We start from the raw sequence: 17,521 nt of genomic DNA, 5'->3' as shown, positions 1-17,521 counted from the left end.
AAAAGAAACATGAAGAAAACTATGCAAAGGCACATCATAACCCAAGTGCTCAAAACCAGTGATAAAATCCTAAAAGCCACCAGGAAAAAAAAAAAAAGACAAGGATGACAGATTTCTTGTCAAAAACAAAATGCAAGAAAAAAGATAGTAGAGTAATAGCCTTAAAGTACTGAAAGAGAAAAAAAAACCTATCAATGTAGCTTCTCTAGTCAGCTTTTAAAAATATCTTTTAAAAACAATGGAGAGATAAAAATGTCTTCAAACATACAAGAGCTATAAGAACCCATCACCAGCAGACTTGCGTGCTCATGACAGCACACACAGATTAAAAGAAGTCCTTTGGGCAGAAGGAAAACAAAACCAGATGGAAATATGAAACTACACCAGAGTTTGGCAAAATTTGGAGCCTTCCACCTGTTTTTGTAAATAAAGTTTTATTTATGGCCTAAAAGCTTAAAATATTTACCATTTAACCCTTTATGGAAAAAGACAGCCAACTCTTGATCTACCTTAAAGAAAAGTACCAGAAATGGTAACTGCAATGGTACTTAAGATTTATTTTCTTATTATTTGAATCTTCTAAAAGATAAATGACTAAACAAAAATAAAAATTTTTGTTTATAACATGTTATATTTTTGTACTTTTTGTTTATAATATATGCATAAGTAAAATAATAATAATATAAATCCCAAGAGTGAAGAAATAGAAGTATATAATTGTAAGGTTTTTATTCTATACTTGAAGAAGCACAATAGTGTATGTAGGTAACTGTGATAAAAATGCAGACTATAATCCCTAATGCAGTCACTATCATAACAAAATAAAGAATTATAGCTAATACGCTGAAAAGGGAGAAAAACAGAATCATAAAAGATACTCAACCAATTTTTTAAAAGGAAGGAAAAGTAAAAAAGTAAAAGACAAGAGTTGGAAAAATAGAAAACAAATAACAAGGTGAGAGACTTAAAACTATATCAACGACAACATTAATGGAAATGGTCTGAACACTCCAAGTAAAAGGCAGAGATTGACGGATTGGATAAGAAGTAGGCTCAAACTCTATGCTGCATATAAGCTTTAAATATAAAGACACAAATAAGTTAAAGAGTGAAAAAAGATACACCATGCTAGCACTACTCAAAAGAAAAGTGGAATAGCTATATTAATATCAGAAAGAAGTACATCTCACAGCAAAGAATGTCACCAGGGATAAGGAAGGTCATTTCATAATATCAATGGGTCACTTAATCAAGAAGACATAAACATCCTAAATATCTAAGCCCCCAGTAACACAGCTCGAAAATACATGGTGTAAAAACTGATAGAACTGGGGCTTCCCTGGTGGCGCGGTTGTTGAGAATCTGCCTGCCAATGTAGGGGACATGGGTTCGAGCCCTGGTCTGGGAAGATCCCACATGCCGCGGAGCAACTAGGCCAGTGAGCCACAATTACTGAGCCTGTGCGTCTGGAGCCTGTGCTCCGCAACAAGAGAGGCCGCGATAATGAGAGGCCCGCGCACCGCGATGAAGAGTGGCCCCCACTTGCCACAACTAGAGAAAGCCCTCGCACAGAAACGAAGACACAACACAGCCACAAATAAATCAATTAAATAAATTTAAAAAAAAACTGATAGAACTGTAAATAAATCCACAAGTATAATATGGGATTTCAATAACTGAGAGGCAGAAAAGCAGCAAGGACATAGTACACTTGAATAAGACTATCAATCAACTTTACATGATTGGCATTTATAGAACATTCCAGCAAACAACAGCAGACTACACATTATTTTCAAGTACATATAGAACATTTACCAAAACAGACAATATTCTGGGCCATAAAACAAGTCTCAATCAATTCTTAAAGAGACAAGTCTTATAAAGTATGTGCTCTGACCACAATGGAATTAAAATAAAAATCAATAACAGAAAGACCTCTAGACATATGACTCCCAAATATTTGGAAACTAAGTAACCCGGGGGCAAAGAAATTAAAATGGAAATTAGTATTGTGAACTGAGTGAAAACGAAAATACAACAGAATTTATGAGATACTGTTAAAGTAGATTTTTGGGGGGGAATTTATAATGCAAAATGCCTATATTAGAAATAAGAAAGGTCTCAAACTAATGGCTTCAGCTTTCACCTTAAGAATCTAAGAAATGAGGATATCAAATCCAAAGTAAACAGAAGAAAGGAAATAATAAAGATCAAAGTAGAAATCAATAAAATAGAAAACAGAAAACAAGGCAGAATCAATGAACTCAAAGCTGGTTTTGAGATCAGTAAAGTTAATAAACCTCTGGACAGTCTAACCTGTGTAAGAAAGAAAACACAAATTACCAATATCAGAAATGAGAGAGGTAACATCACTACAGATTCTATACATATTAAAACAATAATTAGAGACTATTATGAATAACTTTTTGCCTATAAATTTGACACTTTATATGGACAAATCCCCTAAAAGATATAAAACACCAAAGCTCACTCAAGAAGAAATAGATAACCTAAACAGCCAAATAGTTATGAAACAAACAGAATTTTTAGCAAGTGAATTCAAGAAAGTATAAGGATAATATATCACTACCAAGTGAGGTTTACCCCTGGAACTCTCATACACTGCTGCTGGGAACAGAAAATGGTAACACCACTTTGGAAAACTGCCAAGGTCTTAAAACCTCCCATATGATCCAGACACTTCACTTCTAGGTATTTACTGAGAGTAAAGAAAGCACAGGTCCAAACAAAGATTTTGTAAAAGAATATTCATAGAAGCTTTATTTGTAATAGCCAAAAATTGTCAACAATCCAAGTTTGTTCATCAACAAGTAAATGGATAAACAAATTGTGGTATGTACAATATCCTCAACAATACAAAGGAATGAATTCTTGCTGCATACAATAGGATGAAAATCAAAATAAGTATGCTGAGTGAGAGAAGCCAGGAAAAAAAAAGAGCACATATAATTTATTAAAAATTCTAAAAAATACAAACTAATCTATAATGACAGAAAGAAGATAAGTGGTTGCCTGGGTAGGGGGAGATGTGAGAGAAAAATTAAAAAGGGGCATGAGAAACTTTGGGGGGTGATGAATATGTTCATTTTCTTGATAGTGGTGATGGCTTCATGCATGTCAAAACTTATCAAGTTGTACACTTTAAAAGTATGCAGCATTTCCCTGGTGGTGCAGTGGTTGAGTCCGCCTGCCAATGCAGGGGACATGGGTTCGATCCCTGGTCTGGAAAGATCCCACATGCCGTGGAGCAACTAAGCCCGTGCGCCACAACTACTGAGACTGTGCTCTAGAGCCCGTGAGCTACAATTACTGAGCCTGTGTGCCACAACTATTGAAGCTTGCATGCCTAGAGCCTGTACTCTGCAACGAGAAGCCACCGCAATGATAAGCCTGGGCACCACAACAAAGTGTAGTTCCCGCTCGCCACAACTAGAGAAAGCCTAAGCAGAGCAACGAAGACTCAACACAGCCAAAAATAAATAAATAAATAAATTACTTAAAAAAAAAACTCTTTTAAAAAAAAATCAGTCTAGTTTCGAGAGTTGGAAGGCAACCTGATGACTAAGACGAGATGTTAGGCTTCTGGTTTTAAAGATGGAAGAACAACCAGGAACCAAGGGTGTAAGTAATACAGCTCTAGTCACTGGAAAAAATGAGGAAATGAATTCTTCCCTAAAGCCTCCTTCCCTGCAGCTCAGCTGACATCGTGATTTCTGGCCAGAGAAACCGATTTTGATTTCTGATCTCTAGAACTCGAGGAATCTCATAACTTTCTGTTTAGAAGAACAACTAAATCATCCCAATGAAGAAATAGCAACCAAAACACCAGCCAAGCCACAAGAGAAGGGCATGTGATTATGTCAGCAAACTCAAGTCATCCTACTCCTGGTGCCAGAATTGAGTTGAAAAAGCCTCCAGATAATTCCAACTGCCAGCTTTCAAGTCAACTCCAGTCTTTGATTCTCCTACAGAAGGCTCCAGACTTCACGGAGAAAAGAGCCATCCCCATCATTCATTCCTCTCCAAATCTCTGGAACACAGACTTGAAAAGAAAAGAAATCCGGAATTTTATGCCTCCCTCTTTGTTCTTTCTCAGGACTGCTTGGCTATTCCAGATCTTGCAAGGACTTCCATTATTATGTTGAATAGGAGTGATGAGAGTGGGCACCTTTGTCTAGTTCCTGATCTTAGAGGAAAAGCTTTCAGCCTTTCACCATTGAGTATGATGTTAGCTGTGGGCTTGTTGTATATGGCCTTTATTACATTAAGCTACATTTGTCTATGTCTAATTTGTTAAGAACTTATTATTATGAATAGATATTAAATTTTGTCAAATGCTAAAAAAAATCAGTCAAGTTTCAACAACTAGACAAAAATCAGTCAAATATAATTGGAATAACACTATGATTTAAGTGATATTTATAAAATGGTACAGCCAATAACTACAGAATATACATTTTTTACAAGTGCACAAGCTACATTCACCAAGACACACCATATGCTATGTCATAAAACAAGTCTCTATAAATTTCAAAGCACTGAAATCATATAGAACATATTACCTGATCATAATGAAATTAAATTAGAAATCAATAATAATAAAATATCTAGAAATAAAACCAAATATCTGGATATTAAATAACACACTTCTAAATAATCCATGATCAAAGAAGAAATCATAAGGAGAATTAGAAAACTCTTCGAAAACTGAATGATAACAACACAACATATCAAACCATGTGCTTAAGAGGGAATTGTGTAACTTTAAATGTTTAAATGAGAAAAGAAGATCTGAAGTGTTTGATATAAAGTTACACCTTAAGAAGTTAGAAACAGAAGAGCAAAGTAAAACCAAATAAATAGAAAGAATACCAAAGAACAAAAATCAATAAAAGTGAAAACAGACCAGCATTAGAGAAAATTGACAAGGCCAAAAGTTGGTTCTTTGAAAAGATTTTTTTTAAAACTCAAATAATTTCTAGTTTAAAGTCTGATCAAGAAAATGAAGCACAAAGTGGGGAGATGTCAGCCAAACAGTAGAAACTTGCAGATAGAAGATGAAAAAGTTCTGAAGATCTAACACCCAACATTGTGATTATAGTTAACAATAATGTATTATATAGTTCAAAGTTGCTAAGAGACTAGATCTTAAATGTTCTCACCACAAAAAAGAAATTGTAATTATGTGTCATGATGGAGGTGTTAGCTAATGTTATGGTGGTAACCCTATTGCAATATATACATGTATCAAATCAACAAGTTGTACACCTTAAACTTACACAATGTTATATGTCAATTATATATCTTAATTAAAAAAAATAGGGATTGGGGTAGGGGTGGGTATCACTACAGAGCATACAAGCATTAAAAGGATAAAAAAGGGAATATTATAACCAACGTTATAACAAAAATTTGATATCTTCAATGAAATGGACAAAACAAAACAAAACTAAAATCCAACTGGCACAAGATGAAAAAGAGAATCTTATTAGTCTTATATCTGTAAAAGAAATTCAATTCATTATCAACTCCAGACCCAGATAGTTTCACTGGTGAATTCTTTCCAATTCTTGAGAAATAATACCAATTTTACACAAACTCCCAAATAAAAGGGAACACTCCCCAACTCATTTTTTTTATGCCATAATAACCCTAATACCAAAATCTGACAAAGTACTACAAAACAAAGGAAAATCTTCATGACCAAAACAAAGACCAATATCCTTCATAAGTACGGATACAAAAATGCTTCCAAAAATAGTAGTAAATCAAATTCAGTAATATATAAAAAGGATAATACTTTATGACCAAGTTGGGTTTATCCTAACAATACAAGGTTGGTTTAATAGTCAAAAATTAAAGTATGTACCATATGAACAGAATAAAGAAGAAAACCCATATGGTCATTTCAATAAATGCAGATAAGGCATTTGGCAAAATTTAATACCAATTCTTACCAAATTAAGAATAGAGGGTAAAGTCCTCAATCTGATAAAGAAGACTAATGAAAACTTAAAACTAGTAACACAGCTAATGGTAAAATATGAAATACTTTCCCCTAAAATCAGGCAAAATGCAAGAAGGCCCAGTCTTACCACTTCTATTAAACAGTGTTATGAAGGTCCTAGCCATTGCATGAAAAAGAAATAAAGGCATAAAGATTAGCAAGGAGTAAGTAAAACTTGTCTTTATTTGCAGATGATATGATTGTTTATGTAGAAAATCCTAAAGAATCTACAGAATGAGACTAGAATTAATAAAATAAATATCATGTTCACATAAGCAAAATTCAATTGTATACTTACATAAAAGTGCAAACAGTTGGAAAGGTGAAATTAGAATAAATTCCACCTACAACAGCATTAAAAAATATGAACTATTTCAGAATAAATTTTAAAATGTGCACAACTCCTCCAACCAAAACTACAAACCATTGCTGAAAGAAATTAAAGAAGATCTTAATAAGTGAAGAGAGATACTATACTCATGGATTGAAAAGTTCAGTAGTATTAAGATGTCAATTCTCCCTAAAGTGATCTATAGATTCAACACAATGCCAATTCAAAATCCCATCCAGCTTCTTCTTTTTTTCAAATAGAATTTGAGATAGTTGATTGTATAATTTCTGTGGAAATGCAAAGAACCTAGAATAATCAAAGCAATCTTGAAAAGAAGAACAAAGTCAGAGGACTTATACTACCTGACTTCAAGATTAACTACAAACTACAGTAATGAAAACAATGTGATACAGGCAGGAGTGAGCAAGCAAAGGAACTTATCACTTTTTCTCACTCCGCCCTGCTGCAGCAGGGGCCCCAATAAAGCCTTGCTTGAATTTCTTGGCTGGCCTCTAATCAATTTCTATTGATTGGGGAAGGCCAAGAACCCTGGTCAGTATCAGATTTACGGTGCTCAATGTGGGACAGTTGTCCTCTTCCAGGGAGAGGATCTGGGCACCTCCGGGACCACTGAATGCAGCTTCCCTGTGGGTGACAAGTAGCCACCTGAACCTCTTGTTTCAGTGTCACCACGTTTGGGGGGCTCCCCCTCCTGAGATGGCCATGCTGGACGACTGAGCGGGCCTGGGGATTCTGGTGGCTCCCCGCAACGAGATGTCTATCTCCATCAAGGAGGCCCGGGTGGTCCTTGACATAGCAGGTAAGAAAATCAATTTTTTAAGTGATACTGGAGCCACTTACTCTGTCCTGATCTCTCACACTGGGCCTCCTTCCTCCAAAAGCTGTACTGTGACTGGTGTTGATGGAAAGCCTCACACCCGTTACTTCACTGGGCCTCTCACTTGCCAATTTGAACAGTGTTTGATCTCATGTACCTTTTTAGTTGGGCCTGAGTGTCCTATCCCACTACTGGGGAGAGACCTTCTGGGCTCCCTTGGAGCCATATTACAGTTAGGAGGCCCGAAGCAGCCCCTTATCTTGACTCTGACTAAGACAAATCAAGTGGAAGAACAAGGGCCTATTCCCAGCCATATTCTACACGCAGTAAACCCTGCAGTTTGGGACAAAGGAATCCCTGGGAAGGCTATAAATGCTCAACCTGTAAAAATTAGCCTTAAGCCAGAAGTCACTTATTCTAACAAGAGACAGTACCCCATAAAGTTGGAAGCAAAAAAAGGTTCGCACCCCTCATACATAAATTTTTAAGACATGGCCTCTTAGTGCCCTGTCAGTCTCCATACAATACCCCTATTCTGCCAGTTGTTGAGCCAAATAGGGAATATTGAATGGTACAAGGCCTTAGAGCAGTAAATGATGCAGTGGTCCCTATACATCCCCTTGTGGCCAATCCTTATAATATATTAGTCCAGATTCCTGGAGTGCTTGACCTCAGGGATGCCTTCTTTTGCATCCCAGTTCATCTCTCATCTCAGTATCTGTTTGCCTTTTAGTAGACTAACCTCCACTCAGGTCAAATGCAATAATATACCTGGACAGTATTGCTTCAGGGGTTTCAGGACAGCCCACACTTGTTCACTCAGGCCCTAAGAAAAGAACTAAGGGAGGGGCCTTCCTGGTGGCACAGTGGTTAAGAATCTGCCTGCCAATGCAGAGGACACAGGTTCGAGGCCTGGTGAGGGAAGACCCCACATGCCATGGAGCAACTAAGCCTGTGCGCCACAACTACTAAGCCTGTACTCTAGGGCCCGCAAGCCACAACTACCAAGCCCATGTGCCACAACTACTGAAGCCCGTGCGCCTAGAGCCCGTGCTCCACAACAAGAGAAGCCACCACAATGAGAAGCCCGCGCACCGCAACAGAGTCGCTCCAGCTCACCACAACTAGAGAAAGCATGCGCACAGCAACGAAGACCCAACGCAGCCAAAAATAAAAATAAATAAATAAATAAATTTATTAAAAAAAAAAAAAAAACTAAGGGAAATACACCTAAAAGAAGGGGACAGTCTACAGTATGTAGATGACATATTAATATGTAGTCCCACCATGGAGGCCTCAGATCAGAATACCACTTAAGTCCTTAATTTCCTTGGGACCCAGGGTTACAGGATCTTCCAGAAAAAAGCACAAATCTCAAAGTAACAAGTTAAATATCTGGGATATATTATAAACCCTGGAAGCAGACAGCTATCTCCAGATAGAAAAGAAGCTATATTAGAACTAAGCGCCCCAAAGACCAAAAAAAAATCCTCGTACTTTCTTAGGCATGGCAGGATTTTGCAGAATTTGGATTCCAGGATTCAGACTAATGGCTAAGCCTCTATATGAAGCCACTAAAGGCCCAGATACAGAGCCATTACTTTGGACTGGGGAACAAGAAAGGGCTTTTAATAAGATCAAACAGACCCTCACCAAAGCTTTTGCTCTGGGTCTCCCCAACTTAAAAAAGCCATTTATCTTGTACATAGCTGAAAAACAGGGGACAGCTATGGGAGTCCTTGTACAAAAGCTAGGAGAAGTTCCTCAACCTATAGGCTATTTTTCCAAACAACTAGATTCCATGGCCCAAGGTTGACATGGCTGCTTCCGGGCGGTAGCTGCCACTGCTTTATTAGTGGAAGAAGCTAACAAGCTTACCTTTGGACAGCCACTGGAAGTCCAGACCCCTCATCAAGTACAAAAGATTCTGGAAATTAAAGGCCACCATTGGCTAACTGGAGGCTGCCTTACTAAGTAGCAGGCTTTACTCCTTGACTCCCCAGAACTAACTCTCAAAACTTGCCACACCCTCAATCTGGCTACTCTAATGCTGGTTGAAGGCCCAGAACTAACACATTCCTGCCTTGAAACCCTTGACTAGGTTTATGTCTGTAGGTCTGATCTAACAGACCAGGCCATAGAAAACCCTGAGGAAGAATGGTTTACTGATGGCAGTAGTTTCATTAAAGATGGAGTCAGGAGGGTAGGGTATGCTACTGTGAGCACTTATAGTGTTATATAAGCAAAACCTTTGCCACCTAACACTTCAGCCCAGAGGGCTGAGCTAATAGCCCTAACTTGAGCCTTAACTTTGGGGGAAGGAAAATTATAAATATATACACAGACTCAAAATATGCCTTCTGGGCTTCCCTGGTGGCGCAATGGTTAAGAATCTGCCTGCCAGTGCAGGGGACACGGGTTCAAGCCCTGGTCCGGGAAGATCCCACATGCTGCGGAGCAACTAAGCCCGTGCGCCACAACTACTGAGCCTGCGCTCTAGAGCCCGCAAGCCACAACTACTGAGCCCACATGCCACAACACTGAAGCCCACGTGCCTAGAGCCCGTGCTCTGCAACAAGAGAAGCCACTGCAATGAGAAGCCCGCCCACTGCAACGAAGAGTAGCCCCCGCTCGCCGCAACTAGAGAAAGCCTGTGCGCAGCAACGAAGACCCAATGCAGCCAAAAATAAATAAATAAAATAAATAAATTTTAAATATATATATATGCCTTCCTTGTTTTACATGCCCATGCAGCTAATCTGGAAACAAAGAGGACTTTTAAATGCAAAAAATTCCACTGTAACATATGGGGCTGAGATATTACAACTCATAGAAATGCTCAAAAATCAAAACTAGTAGAAGTCATTCACTGCTGTGGGCACCAAAAGGAAAATTCTCAAATTACTTAAGGGAACAGGGCAGATCGGGAGGCAAAGAAAACAGTCCTGATGCCCATACCAGGTAGAAACCAACATTGAGAATATCTGACAACAAACCACCTGGTTTCAGCAGACAATTAACCACCAATCCTCGCTATTCAATATGGTCGGGGAAACTGAAAAATGGTTCTCCAGTTTGTTTCTTGGATACCACTAGTTATAAAAAGCTTTCTGGCAGGAGGTCTTTGTTTTCTCATAACCCTTTTCTTTTCAGTCATACTGATTTAGGCTATATTTTGTCTAGTACTCTGTTGTCTTCCCTATTGTTGTAAACCTGTGACTAAGACTTTTCGGTCCAAGAAGGAGACCTGGGACCAACAGGTTGAGACATTCCATTCTAAAAATAGAGAAACATGTTGAACTTTAACCCCAAGATTAACAAAAATATACACCCAAACAGAATGGCTTCTTGGCAGGGGCGGCATTGCCTCCCCTGTCAGGTCAACAGTTAAGGAAGCCCTCCCAAAGTAACCTGGTTCCTTCCCTTTCTAGGCCCTTTAATGGCTATTGCTGTTTTTCTCCTTTTTAGCCCTTGTTTGTTTAACCTTTTGATTGAGTTTGTGTCTTCTAGGCTCCAACAATTTGAAGTAAGGCTCATGATGGCTCAAGGAATTCAGCCCATTCCAGCAGAAAGTGGCCCAAGTCCCACAGGTCCTTGGAACAGTCAGCAAGAGACTTCTACACCTCTAGGGGCTAGGGTCTGTGACCCCTGTCCCCTTATGCAGGAAGAAGTTTCAGAAGAAGAGACCTTCGGTCCCTTACCCCTTAAGAATAAGGGTGTAGAGTCTCTCAGGGCGGGATGAGACATGCTGGGACCTGGGACCCTTTGCTGCAGTGCTGCAGTGCCTGCACCTGGACAAACATCTCCTCGAGCAACAAAATACAAAGAAACTATATGGCACTAAAAATAACTGCGTGCATGTGCAGCTGGGGCAAATTCTGGACCCAAAAGATACAAAGAGACCAAAAAAACCCAACTGCCACTTCTGAAGCGCTTGCAGCAAAAACAGGGTATTGGGAGCAAAAGCAGGGTACTGAGCATATGCCACAACACCACCTAAGGGGTGGGCAAACCACCTAAGCCACCCCTCCGGCAAGACCCCAGGACACACCCCTACCCTCACCCCATATAAGGAACAAGCTTGCCTCCCCTCAGGGAGCCAGCCAGCAAGGGAACCTGTTACTTGTTCTCACTTCCCCCTGTTGCCCCAATAAAGCCTTGCCCGAAAAAAAATATGATACAGGCCTAAGAATTGGCTAGACTAGACTACAAAGCTCATAGACTAGAAAGCTCATAAATAGACCTATTAATCATTTGTTTTCAACAAAGGTACCAAAGCAATCCAATGAGGAAAGCAAAGTCTTCTCAAGAAATGGTGCAGAGACAATTGGATATCCATATAGGGAAAAAAATAAAACTTGACCCTTATCTTACACCACACACAAAAATTTATTGAGGTTCAGAGACTTAACTGTGAAAGCTAAAACTATATAGCTTGTGGAAGAAAACATAAGAGAATATCTTCATGACTTGGGGTTAAGCAAAGGTTTCACACACAGGACAAAGAAAATTATAACCAGAAAAAAACTGATAAATAATAGACTTGATCAAAATTTTAAATGTCTGCTAATTAAAGAACATCATGAAGAAAATGGGTAAGAAGCAAGCCACGGGGACTTCCCTTGTGGTGCAGTGGATAAGACTCTGCGCTCCCAATGCAGGGGGCCAAGGTTCGATCCCTGGTCAGGGAACTAGATCCCAAATGCATGCCGCAAATAAGAGTTTGCATGCCACAACTAAGGAGCCGGTGAGCTGCAACTAAGGAGTCCACGAGCTGCAACTAAGGAGCCCACCTGCCGCAACTAAGACCCGGTGCAACCAAATAAATAAATAAATAAATATTTTAAAAAATTTCCACTTGTAATAAAAAAAAATTCAATATGTGATCTTCAATTTAAAAAAATTTAAAAAGAAAAAGAAGCAAGACACAGCATGGGAGAAGATATTCACCAAACATGCCTGATAATAAATTGGCATTCAGGAAGTATAAAGAATTACTACAACTTGATAAATAGGCAAAAAACTCAATTTTTAAAATGAGGAAATGACATGAACAGATACTTCACCAAAAGAAGATATACAAACGTCCAAGAATCTCAAGTAAACATGTTCAACATCCTTTGTCATTGGGGAGATGCAAATTGAAACCACACTGACCTACCACTACACACCCATTAAAATGGCTAAAATTTTAAAAATTGATAATACCAAATCTTAGAGAAGATGTAGAACAACTAGAACTCTCATATATTTTAGGTGAGAGTATAAACAATATAATCACTTTGGAAGAAGATCCGGCATTTCCCTATAAAGCTAAATATATTCTTACTCTATGGCCCAGAAATTCCTCAACTAGCATTTAATGAAGACAAATGAGAACATATGTCCACACAAATACTTGTACAAGAATGTCCTTAGCAGCTTAATTCATAATACCCAAAGCATAAAAAGACCAGTTATCCATCAAAAGGAAATTATAGCACAGTCATGCAAAAGGAAAATACAGTATATTCATAAAGTGGAACACTTCTCAGCAATATAAAAGAATAAATTATGATACATACAATAATATAAATGAATCTCAAAATATGCTGAGTGAAAGAAGTTTTCTACAAAATAACACAAATGTATGATTACATTTATAGGATATAAAACATGCAAAATTAAGCTACGGTGAAAATATAGAACATTGGTTCATCTTTGGAGGGAAGTAATGTGGTTGACTGCAAAGGGGTACTTTGTGGGTGATATCTTGATAGGGATTTGGGCAACGCATTTGATAAAACTCAATGAATGGTACACTTAACACCTGTACATTTCATGTTTTGTAAATCTCACTTCAAAAGAAAAAGAACTATAAACAAATATTAAAATCTAGTCAATGATATGCATGATGAAATATTTAGAGAAAAATGTACTGATGTCTACAACTTACTGTGAAATGTACAAAAAATTAAGATGAACTGGTAGATGGATAAATGGATAGATATATGATAAAGCAAATATAGTAAATATTAATAGAATCTAGATGGTGAGTATGCAGGTGTTCACTATAAAATTCTTTGAATTTTTGTTTTTATTTATTTTTTGTTTTTTTAACATCTTTATTGGAGTATAATTGCTTTACAATAGTGTGTTAGTTTCTGCTTTTTAACAAAGTGAATCAGCTATACATATACATGTATGCCCATATCTCCTCCCTCTTGCGTCTCCCCCCCACCCTCCCCATCCCACCCCTCTAGGTGGTCACAAAGCACAGAGATGATCTCCCTGTGCTATGAGGTTGCTTCCCACTAGCTATCTATTTTACATTTGCTAGTGTATATATGTCCATGCCACTCTCTCAATTCTTCCTAGCTTACCCTTCCCTCTTCCCATGTCCTCAAGTCCATTCTCTACATCTGCGTCTTTATTCCTGTCCTGCCCCTAAATTCTTCAGAACCTTTTTTTTTTTTTTTTAGGAGCTGGAGGAGTCGGGCTCCTGGACTTCAGACTATACTACAAAGCTACATTAATCAAGATAGTATGGTACTGGCACAAAAACAGAAATATAGATCAGTGGAACAGGACAGAAAGCCCAGAGATAAATCCATGCACATATGGTCACCTTATCTTTGATAAAGGAGGAAAGACTATACAATGGAGAAAAGACAGCCTCTTCAATAAGTGGTGCTGGGAAAACTGGACAGCTACATGTAAAAGAATGAAATTAGAACACTCCCTAACACCATACACAAAAATAAACTCAAAATGGATTAAACACATAAATGTAAGGCCAGACACTATAAAACTCTTAGAGGAAAACCTAGGTCCAACACCTTATGACATAAATCACAGCAAGATCATTTTTGACCCACCTCCTAGAGAAATGGAAATAAAAACAAAAATAAACAAATGGGACCTAATGAAACTTAAAAGCTTTTGCACAGCAAAGGAAACCATAAACAAGATGAAAAGACAACCCTCAGAATGGGAGAAAATATTTGCAAATGAAGCAACTGACAAAGGATTAATCTCCAAAATTTACAAGCAGCTCATGCAGCTCAGTATCAAAAAAAGAAACAACCCAATCCAAAAATGGGCAGAACACCTAAATAGACATTTCTCCAAAGAAGATATACAGATTGCCAACAAACACATGAAAGGATGCTCAACATCACTGATCATTAGAGAAATGCAAATTAAAAGTACAATGAGTTATCACCTCACACCAGTCAGAATGGCCATCATCAAAAAATCTACAAACAATAAATGCTGGAGAGGGTGTGGAGGAAAGGGAACACTCTTGCACTGCTGGTGGGAATGTAAATTGATACAGCCACTATGGAGAACAGTATGGAGGTTCCTTAAAAAACTAAAAATAGAACTACCATACGACCCAGCAATCCCACTACTGGGCATACACCCTGAGAAAACCATAATTCAAAAAGAGTCATGTGCAACTGACAAAGGATTAATCTCCAAGATTTACAAGCAGCTCATGCAGCTCAATAACAAAAAAACCAACAACCCAATCCAAAAATGGGCAGAAGACCTAAATAGACATTTCTCCAAAGAAGATATACAGATGGCCTACAGACACATGAAAGAATGCTCAACATCATTAATCATTAGAGAAATGCAAATCAAAACTACAATGAGATATCATCTCACACCGGTCAGAATGGCCATCATCAAAAAATCTAGAAACAATAAATGCTGGAGAGGGTGTGGAGGAAAGGGAACACTCTTGCACTGTTGGTGGGAATGTAAATTGATACAGCCACTATGGAGAACAGTATGGAGGTTCCTTAAAAAACTACAAATAGAACTACCGTACGACCCAGCAATCCCACTACTGGGCATATACCCTGAGAAAACCATAGTTCAAAAAGAGTCATGTACCAAAATGTTCATTGCAGCTCTATTTACAATAGCCAGGACATGGAAGCAACCTAAATGTCCATCGACAGATGAATGGATAAAGAAGATGTGGCACATATATACAATGGAATATTACTCAGCCATAAAAAGAAATGAAATGGAGGTATTTGTAATGAGGTGGATGCAGTTAGAGTCTGTCATACAGAGTGAAGTAAGTCAGAAAGAGAAAAACAAATACAGTATGCTAACACATATATACGGAATCTAAGGAAAAAAAAAAAAAGCCATGAAGAACCTAGTGGCAAGACGGGAATAAAGACACAGACCTACTAGAGAATGGACTTGAGGATATGGGGAGAGGGTGGGGTGAGATGTGACAGGGTAAGAGAGTGTCATGGACATATATACACTACCAAATGTAAAATAGATTGCTAGTGGGAAGCAGCCACATAGCACAGGGAGATCAGCTCGGTGCTTTGTGACCACCTAGAGGGGTGGGATGGGGAGGGTGGGAGGGAGGGAGATGCAAGAGGGAAGAGATACGGGAACATATTGTATGTGTATAACTGATTCACTTTGTTATAAAGCAGAAGCTAACACACCATTGTAAGGCAATTATACTTAAATAAAGATGTTTAAAAAATAAATAAATAAATAAATAAAATAAAAGTCATTCATCTATTAAAAAAAAAAAAAAAAAGAGTCATGTACCACAATGTTCATTGCAGTTCTATTTACAAGAGCCAGGACATGGAAGCAACCTAATGCCCACTGACAGATGAATGGATAAAGAAGATGTGGCACATATATACAATGGAATATTATTCAGCCATAAAAAGAAACAAAACTGAGTTATTTGTAGTGAGGTGAATGGACCTAGAGTCTGTCATACAGAATGAAGTAAGTCAGAAAGAGAAAAACAAATTCTGTATGCTAACACATATATATGGAATCTGAATTTTTTAGAGTTGCTGAAAAATGTCTTAACAAAATATTGGAGGAAAAAGTTGAGAATGGGAGAATAGAAGAGATTGGAAAGCCTAGATGCCAAAAACCAGGAAGCAAAAATTTTTATCAGTGCACAGTACTGCCCAGGAACTATGGGACTCTGCTGACCAATATATCTGTCAGTTTGGAAGGGTATAATCTTATAATGGAGATGAATTAATCCAGTTATCCCAGCTTGACACTAGTTAATTAAGATCATCAAACTAACTCTCCTTGTTCTGATGTTCAAGCTCAATAAGCAGCCTTCTGGTGATTAAAATCTAGCTCCCCAGAGACTTTTATAGAAGGCAGAGAGAATATACTGGCCAATCAACAGGAAATTAAACTTTTTACTGTTAACTGATTAATGTGGGCATTATGATTTCTACAATAGACTTTTAAGTTTGGTTAGACTGAATTGTATACTTTAAATCTGATCAAATCTCAGTCTACCAAAAACAAAATTGATTTCTCAACTGGGAAAGCTGATTATAAGATTAAAATTAATGACTCATCTCCAATACAGAGTTCTAAGACCTTAGAATTAGAAAGGCTCTTGAGGTTATGCTGCTCATTGTCTACTTTTTTCTCATTATTCATTGTTGGGACACTACTGTCTTTCATGATTCCTTTCAAACAGAATTGGCTCCAAAAAAGCATTTTATCAGGCAGAAAAGACAGAAGGCTTATACTGCTTTCTGGAACAAATTCTATTAGAACACCCAAGTATAGATACAGCAAAGACAAATAGATCATATTCATAAGAAGTACACATTTAATTACCTGTGTGCCCTCGTTAGAAACATCTGGCAAAGAAGTCTGAGATGCTATTTCATGTTTTAGCAACGTTGTCTTATTTAGAAATTGGTTGATTTCTTCGGATTTTTCCTGGAGTTGATCTGAGGAAAAGAAAATAAAATTGAAATGATCTTTGCCTCAAGCCTGAAACTTAGTGAGTTATCTTCTAGGGATACACCATATGCTGTTTATTCTAGTTCAGTTATCTTAATTAAAATTACGATGCCAATACCTACATTTTTATAAATTGTTTAAATGCTCTCAAGGACCAAAGGACATCTCAGTAAACCTCCTTCAAAGGTAAAATAAAACAGGTCTAGTTATTTTTTTTAAAAAGTCATTTTTCCTTTCCCCCTTGAAAACGCCCTTAGTGTTTTTTATTTTATTTTCTTCACTCTCCACGTAAGCATTATAAATCCTACTGAGATTCTACAGCACAGTTTTAAACATGAACATGGTTCAGTTAAGAGAACAGCATGCTCATGTAACACACTGTTCCCATGTAATGTCCCTTAACGCTTTCTGGTTAATGTTCAGCTCTCTTCAATACAGATCTTCAATTTAATGCTTTCTAAAATCTTTCCTGTGTGCCTATCTTTTAGAATTAAACTAAATCAGAGGCATGTATTACTTTAATAATAACACATTTTAAAAAAAATAAGTTTTCTTTAAACCT

The 17,521-nt window shown here is 37.7% G+C and overlaps 1 protein-coding gene across 10 annotated transcripts in view; it reads right to left on the bottom strand.

Annotated features, from left to right (window-relative positions):
• The window catches only part of GOLGB1 (golgin B1), a 90,431-nt gene that overhangs the window by 36,273 nt on the left and 36,637 nt on the right, over positions 1-17,521 (bottom strand). For all 10 annotated transcript variants that reach the window (XR_011074318.1, XM_068546636.1, XM_068546637.1 and 7 more), the window contains one exon: positions 16,831-16,946. Coding sequence is in view for 9 of the 10 variants with exons in the window: in XM_068546636.1 (XP_068402737.1) it covers positions 16,831-16,946 (116 nt within the window). In the remaining variant the exon portion in view is untranslated. The remainder of the gene's footprint in view (positions 1-16,830; positions 16,947-17,521) is intronic.

This window comes from Eschrichtius robustus, chromosome 6, assembly GCF_028021215.1.
Source record: "Eschrichtius robustus isolate mEscRob2 chromosome 6, mEscRob2.pri, whole genome shotgun sequence".
In the NCBI taxonomy this organism is placed as follows: Eukaryota; Metazoa; Chordata; class Mammalia; order Artiodactyla; family Eschrichtiidae; genus Eschrichtius; species Eschrichtius robustus.
Note: the sequence above shows the minus strand (reverse complement) of the source record. Positions and strands in the feature narration are given on the sequence as shown.